The sequence below is a fragment of the Motacilla alba genome, chromosome 13, assembly GCF_015832195.1.
Source record: "Motacilla alba alba isolate MOTALB_02 chromosome 13, Motacilla_alba_V1.0_pri, whole genome shotgun sequence".
Classification (NCBI taxonomy): Eukaryota; Metazoa; Chordata; class Aves; order Passeriformes; family Motacillidae; genus Motacilla; species Motacilla alba.
In genome coordinates this window covers 16,993,597-17,001,748 of record NC_052028.1, presented here as the reverse complement: position 1 = coordinate 17,001,748, position 8,152 = coordinate 16,993,597, and the positions used below count along the sequence as shown (strand labels likewise).

The following is an 8,152-nucleotide window of genomic DNA, read 5'->3' as shown; positions in this document are numbered from 1 at the left end:
TAGAGAATTTGGTGATCTGTGCTAGTTTCTAGAAATATTCAACCCGTTTTGGGGGGGGAAAGGAAGCCCCCATGTTTAGCACCTTGGAAACAGAATGTTCTCAAGCTTTTGTACTGTTAGATTTCATTTTCATGGCGTGTTTGACTCTGTACTATGGAAATCAGGTTGCTGATTGTTGGTTCCACCCTCCTGAACACAGCTCTGCCCGTTCTGGCTGGCTGGGAGCTGAGCCCTCCCTTCAGGCAGGCAGAGAAGGGGATGTGGAGCTGCCTGTGGCTGTGGCAGCACAGGCTCTGTGTGACACAGCCAGGGAGCTCTGGGGCTGGGCTGTGCTCCCTCCTGAATGCACATTTTCCAGCTGGTCAGTAAAAACTGCTGCTATTTGCCCCGAAATGTGTGTGTGTTGTGTATTGAAAGGTGCTCCCAGTGCCCAGAGGTGTTTGTGGGCGTTTGCTGCCAGTGCAGGAGTGAAATGCACATTTTGGTGTTGCACTCCCAGGGTGCCAGGCCTGGCACACCCTGCCGAGGCCAATGCCCTGCTCTGGCCTGGTCTCTGTTCCATGCTTGTTTAAAACTGGTGTTACCAGCCTAGAAAATGACACTTCCTGAGGTTAAAGCTGTACAGTTTAGACCATTTCATCCGATTTTGCTCGTCATCCTGATGGTGATTTTCTGAATCTGGGGTAAACGTGGCTAATGGGGATTTCTGTGCTGTTTAGCTCTGTAAAACTGAGGTGAAGCTGCTCCACACAGCCAAGGCAGTGTTGGTTTTCTCAGGCTCTCTGTGGAATTCTTGGGATTATGTGGAGCTGGAAATCATGGGATAAGAGGGAGAGAATGGTGCCTAATGGGAGCATTTCCTCAGCCGTGCTCTGTGCTGACTGGAGGTGGAGCACTAAACACCAGAGAATGTGAATGTTACTAAATTTGCTTTAATGCAGGATCACAGTCAATGGTTTATTATAACTCTTATATTTAATTAGCCATAGATGATGTATTCAATGATATTCAGCCAAAACAATTGTGACCCTTTCTAGAAGTGTTTCAAGTCCTCTGAGTCATTGATTCTGTCAGATTTACCATTTTAGTCCAGAAAATGTTACTGAGTTTCTGGAGTACTGTGCCACGTCTCCAGCTGGTATCTCCTCACTGCAGCCTTTTGCAGAAGTATTTACACAAATAAAGTGTTTGTTTATATTCAGTATCTCTGGAAGCAGTTGAACCTTGCAGTGATTTTGCCCTCTGAAATGTGACACCCATTTTACACCAGGGCCTGCATCCCCTGTGTCCATCTGCTGAGGGCTGGGGGGAGGGAGGAGCTGGGATCTTCTGGGGATTTGATCTTTTGGCTCTGAGCTTCCTCCTCTCTCCATTTCATGGCTGTTTTGGGCACTTTTATTTATACTCCCTGGCTCTGCCCAGCTCAGCTCTCCTTGGAGCATCCCAGATGTTTCTGTGCCAGGCTTCTCCTCCCTCCTGTGCCTGGTGTGGGGCAGGAGGAGCAGCTGCTGTCCCCGCAGGTGAGGGGACAGTGATCCTGCTCCTCCTGCAGCACAGGGGCTCCAGCTGGGCCTCTCAGCTCTGCTCTGCCCCTGTGGGGACAGGCTGGGGTCCATGACAGCCCCTGAAGCCAGGGATGTTTGCACCTGGCTACCAGGGGAGCTCCAAAGGCAGCCTGGCCAGCCCTGAACCTGCAAGGTAAGGAAATGGTGGAGGGGATGTGACTGCTCCACCTCTGTGCCCTGCTTCCCCCCTGGATGTGGCTCTGGGGAAAACATGGAGCAGGAATTTCTTCCCTGGCTCAGCTCTGACTCAGCCACGCTGGAGAGGTGAAATCTCGGAGGGGTTTCTGTCCCTCTGTGCAGGTGCACAGTCAGGGGGCTCCTCTGACAGTCCCTGAGGGGAAAGGGGCACCTCAGGGCAGTTCAGCTGCAAAAGGAGGGGTGGTGCTGGTTCCACTGGCTGGGGAGTGAGCCTGAGCTGACTTGGGCACTGCTTTTCCCACAGCTCCTCCTGGAAGAGGATGCAGAGATCCCAGCTGGGAGAGGCTCAGGTGCCTGGAAAGGTCATGAAATAGCACAGAAGGTAAACAGGGAAAGGCCAGGGTGTGTTTGGGCACAGCACAGGGGGCACAGCCTCCTGCTCGCTGGGCTGGGGCTGCTTTTCCTTCTCCTCCAGGAGGAGGGCAAAACCAGTGCTTGGGTTTCAAAAAGGGAAGGATTTTGGAAGTGTTTTTGTTTGAGAGGCTGTAAGGGGTTGATGGAGATAGGAATGTTGCCCCTGCTCTCTCTCCAGGCTGTTCAGGGTGTGAGGATCCCCTTGCCCAGGATTTCCACTTCTAGTTGCCAGATAAGCAATTCCAATATCACCTCTAGTGACAGGGACACCTTGGCCCTGTGTGCACTGCCTGTGACAGCAGGGCAGCCAAAGCCAGGCCCCATCCCCTGGAGAGCTCCCTTCAGCTCCTCAGCACTCCCTGGGTGTTGGCAGGAGATAAACTGGGGATTTATTCACAAAGAGTTATACAAAAACTGGAAGAACTAAAAGCTTTGATACATTTTTATTGAGTCTGTTTTATTAATCCCCTACAGATTTCTTGCCTTTTGGCCTGGGAGTGCTCAGAGGTGGCTCAGGAACTCAAATGTGGAGAAAAAGGGGATCCTACACTGGGGAAGGGTTCCCAGCTGCCAGGTACAGAATGGAAATGCTCTCCTTGGCTTCAGCACTGTGAGTTGGGTGGGAATGACTCAGTGCCTGTGTGGGCTGCCTGCTCCCAAAGCAGCTCTTGGCTGGAGCTGCTCCCTGCTTCTCATCTGTGCTGGGAACGAGCTGGACACGATCTGGGCCCCATTGGTGGCTTCTGGGCACGTTACTAAGTCAGGCTGACACAAAGAAGTGCCTTAAATACCTTCAGATTCTCCCTCCTCTTGCTGAGCAGGGCCAGCTGGGAGTGAGCTCCATCCTAAAGCCACGGTCTTGGGTGAGAGGAGCTTTAGGCTGAAGATATCTGTCAATAATCCCTGTACTGAGAGTACTTGGAAATGCAAAAGCAGCATTTATGTAGCTAACACATTCAGCATTGCTGGTTGTTCACAGAGCTCTGGAGCCCAGCAGGGACAGCAGGAGCAGATCAGGTACAACCAAAGCCATTTTGAGTCAGAGGCAAGGTGAGCATCGTTTACCTGTCAGCTCTGCAGGTTTCCAGTGCCACATTCCCAGTGTCCATCCTCCCTGAAGTGTCCTTTGGTGGAACAGCCACCCCTGGAGGAGCAGAGTTTGCCAAAGAAGTGTCTCTGGGGCAGGGGATCCACACTGCCCCACATCCAGGGAACCCTTGGCTTGCATTTCTCCCATGAATCCCTCTGGATGGCTCTGATCCCACCAGCAGCTCCACAGGGAGCTGGGAATCCTCCAGCTGAGGGCTGGGACAAGGTGGGGGCTCCTGGCCAATAAATCATAACTGGGAATGAACAGATTCCTGTGGGCAGGGGGACAGTCAGGCCCAGGGCAGGGACTGTCCCCTGTGCTGGCACTGCTGAGGGACCTCCAGGGGGGTTCAGTTCTGGGTCCAGTTCTGGGCCCTCAGTGCAGGAGGGACCTGCAGGGGCTGGAGCGTGGCCAGGGAAGGGAACGGAGCTGAGGAAGGGGCTGGAGCCCCAGGAGAGGCTGAGGGAGCTGGGAAGGGGCTCAGCCTGGAGAGAAGGAGGCTCAGGTGGGAGGTTCTGGCTCTTCAAACCTCCCGGGGCAGTTCCAGTGCCTGAGCCCCCTTTCCATGGGGAAATTCCTGCTGTGCCCACCCTGAGCCTGCCCTGGCCCAGCCTGAGGCCGCTCCCTCTCCTCCTGTCCCTGTTCCTGGGAGCAGAGCCCGAGCCCCCGGCTGTCCCCTCCTGGCAGGAGCTGTAGGAAAAGCAAAGAGGGGCAGACTCCCCTCCCTGTTCCAGCCCCTGGAGCCTCCTGTGGGGCAGCTGGGAGGTGCCACCTGCTCCCAGCCTGGGGCTGGATGCCAGCAGCACCAGAAATGAGCCCAAGCTGGAGATCACTGCCATGTCCAGAGTTTTTATTTTCAGGAACAGCCACTGCAGCACACGTCACTGAGCACGGGCAAGGACTGGCACCACCAGCCAAGATGGGCAGAGCTGAGCTGGGAGGCCACAGGAGCAGCCAGGGGAATCCAGAGAGGGGCTTTCTGTGAGACCCCCTCTTTTCCAGGGGAGTTCTCCACTGCTGATGGCACAGGGCGCTGCCGGGTCACGGAAGCTGTGCTGGGATTATTGGCTGAGCGAGCAGGAGCTGCCAGGTGGGTCCTGGCAGGTTTGCTGAGCCCAGGGAGGGATTAGAGGTGTCCTGGTGTCCATCCAGGACATGGGCATTTGGTGTTTGGAATTTCATCCAGCTGGAAGGGGGGAGCCTTTTCCCAGGGAGAGCCTTTGGCCATTTTGGCTGGTGAGCCACTGCTCCCATTGACAGAGCCTTGGGGATGTTGTCCCTGGGGAAACTGGGAGTTTGTTTTAAATTAAAAAGAGATCTTTTCCTAATGCACATAAAAATAAAGGAGAAAACAATGCCTGAAGGACAAAGCAGAACCAAAGAACCCCTCCCTGTGCTGCTGGTTCCATCTCACTCCAGGAAATTTCACACCAAGATTTGATGCCCTTCAATGGGGACAGAGAAAAGCTTTTTTTGAGGATTTCTTCAAGAAATTTGACACTTGAGGTGAAACCAAGCCAAGCTTTTCTGCAGCTTCGTGTGCCCAAAGCCCAACAAACCCCTGTGGGCACTTCCACAGAGGGGAGGATCACAGCACTGAAGCAGCCCTGGGTGGTTTTTTTTTCCCAAATTTTCAATAATGGCTTTTTTTCACTCCACTGTTCTATGTCAAGAGTAAAGTTACATGATTTTTTTTGGAAATACAACCCTGTAAAAACAGGTCATTGCCAACCAGGTCCCAGAGATGAACCAGGAGCACCTTCCACCACAAACACCAATAATTTGTGTCTTTCCAGCAGCCAGCAGTTTTCTACCTCAGCATTCCAGCTGGGGCTGTTTCTGTGTCCTGAATCCTACAGGAAAAGGGTGTGAAGCTTTACCAGTGACTTTGCTGTGGAAGAAATATTTAAAGAAGTCAGACACCATGGCCAGGAAGCCACTTGTTCTTCTCATGCACAATATTTCTCCTACTGAGCAACGTTTTTGTTTGTTCTGAGCAGGATTTGTCTGTTTACAGTAAATACCTGTCACATAGCAACAGAAATATTACTAAATAATAATACATAGAATGTTAAGCTCCTTGGTCGAGAAGCTTTTAATGAAAAAACCACATGTTCCTGATAAAAAATAATAAATAATGTCAGCTTTTCTTTGTACATTAAAAATATCTGTACATGGTTCCACGATATGACAAAGTACAATTGCATTTTCTAGGCTCAGGGTGGCATCTTGGGGTTGATCTTCACCTAAAAAGGGTCGAGGCTCGCGGTCTTGATCCCACATGAAAATCCTTCTCCCAAATGTGTGGAGTTTAGAGCCTTGCCCACCCTTCCCATGCAAAGGGGGAAGCAGCCCACGAGGAGCGTGGCAACACCGACATGCAGGAAGCAGCTGAGGACTGAGATCTTTGCAAAGGTGAGACTGGAAAGTCTGGAAAACTTCTTGCCTCGACTGGGAGAGACCAGCAACAAATAGAAAAATAAAGGTGGCAAAGGTAAGTAGAAGTCTCTCTTCCAAGTGTAGCTAGAAAAGGGTTTAAGTGGTTTGTTTTCCAAGATGGCACTTAGTGATCCATTGGCTCTGGCTCCTGGCCAAGCTTCTGCTGCCTCAGAATGCCCAAAGTTTGCTCAGGGGAGGGCTGGGGACAGCTCCGGGCTCCAGGGCACGTCCCATCCCCTGGGAATGGCAGAGCAGGGCCATGGCTCTGAGCTGGGCTGGCCCTGCTGGTCCCACTCAGCTCCTGCTCACGCTGGGATCCTCCCTGGCCAGGAAACAGCACCAGGGCATTGCAGAGCTCTGCAGCGTGGGGCAAGCAGCAGCTGGGGCTGGAACCAAAGGGCAGCAGACATCTCCTCTTGTTCTCCTGGAGAAATCGTGGGGCTGCTCCTCCCTGGCAGTGCCCAGGCTCCAGGCAGAGCCGGCAGGGATGGAGCAGCTCGGTGCCACCCCACAGCTGTGACCTCCAGGGTGGGCTGAGCTGAGCAGGGGCAGCTGGAAAGGAAAGGAGCAGCTGGAAAGGAGCAGCAGGAGTCCCTGCACGGGCTGGTTTGGAGCTGTTTTGGTCCTGGCTTTGCTGGGAATGCTTCACTCCTGGAGCAGGGCTCTGGCACAGCTGTGCTCCAGCCGCTCCTGCAGGGACAGGGACAGGGACAGCAGTCCTGACCCTCCCCGTGCTCCCACCCGGCTCCCACAGCTGCACATTCCTGGGAATTCACGGCAGGACAATGCAGATGGGTGGATTTTCAAGTCCTGCTGTCTGTGAATCCTTGGGATAGCCTAAAAGGCCTCTGTTCCTCCTCTTCTGGGCCAGGACTAGAAACAGGACTCCTGGGATTCAGGGTCGGTGTGGATGGGAAGCTTCTCTTGTTCCTGGTGGTGCCCGTTGTGTAAAACCGTGTACCTGGCAGGGGAACACAAAGCTCTGTCAGTGCCAGCTCAAGGGCCAGACTGATGGAAAATGAGACCAAGCAAACCCCAAAGTCTAGTTAAGAGAGTGATTCTTCCAGATATCCAGATCCCACATTAAAAAGTGTGAATCCCTCCTTTGGGAATGAAATCTTCAGTGTGGAGCAGTCAAAGCAATCCCTGAAAACCAAGAAGCTGCTGGGTTTCAGGTGTGTGAGGTGAGCTGCAGTGCCTGAGTGTGGGCTGGAGATGCTCCTGCAGGAATTCCCAGCTGGATGCTGGCTCCCAGCATGGCCAGGGCACTGAATGTGCAGGTGTTTCCCTCCAACACCCCTTGGAACTCCAGCACTTCAAACAAGGACCGGGAATTTTAAAAATGCGTTCCCAACGAGTCACAGACTGGATGTCAGAGACAAGCAGAGACGTTTTGCACCTGACACTGAACAGACTCCAACGAGACGGCCACGAGGAGAGGACAGAGCTGGAACTGATGGACCAGGTCAGACAGGGACACTGTGGGACACAATCCACCCGGGAGACCTCGGGAATGCCAAAGGCTCTGCCACAGACCGGACACAGGGAGAGCCCTGACACCTGGGGCAGCTCAGGACCATGGACAGGGACTGGGATATCCAAAAATCCAGCTGGACAGGGACTGGGGTATCCAAAGATCCTGATGGACAGGGACTGGGATATCCAAAGATCCTGATGGACAGGGACTGGGATATCCAAAAATCCAGCTGGACAGGGACTGGGGTATCCAAAGATCCTGATGGACAGGGACTGGGATATCCAAAGATCCAGCTGGACAGGGACTGGGATATCCAAAGATCCTGATGGACAGGGACTGGGATATCCAAAGATCCTGATGGACAGGGACTGGGGTATCCACGGTTCCAGACAGACAGGGACTGGGGTATCCAAAGATCCAGCTGGACAGGGACTGGGGTATCCAAAGATCCAGCTGGACAGGGACTGGGATATCCAAGGACCCAGACAGACAGGGAATAGGATATCCAAAAATCCAGATGGACAGGGACTGGGATATCCAAGGATCCAGACAGACAGGGAATGGGATATCCAAAAATCCAGATGGACAAGGACTGGGACACCCAAGGATCCAGACAGACAGGGACTGGGACACCCAAGGATCCAGCTGGACAGGGACTGGGACACCCAAGGATCCAAACCTTCCTCCGTGTTCTGCGGCCGTCCCAGAGTGGAGCAAGAGCAGCAAGAGCAGGTGGCGCTGATTGTTAGAGGTTCATTAAGCTAAAGAGGAGTCATTAAGGTGTCCCAGGATGTCGTGTGGCACAAAGTGTCTGTCTGAAGCCTCTGGCAGTGAGTTCAACACTTCCAGCTGTTTACCCTGTGGGGAAAGAGGACTGCTAGGACAGGAGGAAAGAGCATCCCTGGCACAGGGAGTGCCAGCCCGTGGCTTGCTCAGGTACCAGCACATCATTCCTAAAATATTCCAAACATCTCCAGGAGTCTGTTGAGGGTGTCCTCTGCTGCCAGGCCTTTGTGTTCCATGGGGTTT

The 8,152-nt window shown here is 53.2% G+C and overlaps 1 protein-coding gene across 4 annotated transcripts in view; it reads right to left on the bottom strand.

Moving 5' to 3' along the window:
- Nucleotides 1–4,040: 4,040 nt before the first annotated feature.
- Nucleotides 4,041–8,152, bottom strand: part of HTR4 (5-hydroxytryptamine receptor 4) — a 68,854-nt gene continuing 64,742 nt past the window's right edge. For 2 of the 4 annotated variants that reach the window (XM_038150190.1, XM_038150189.1), the window contains one exon: nucleotides 4,041–6,607. Coding sequence is in view for 2 of the 4 variants with exons in the window: in XM_038150189.1 (XP_038006117.1) it covers nucleotides 6,520–6,607 (88 nt within the window). In the remaining 2 variants the exon portion in view is untranslated. Of the gene's footprint in view, nucleotides 6,608–7,808; nucleotides 7,982–8,152 lie in introns of those variants that run through there. The other 2 variants (XM_038150192.1, XM_038150191.1) reach the window with 2 other exon arrangements.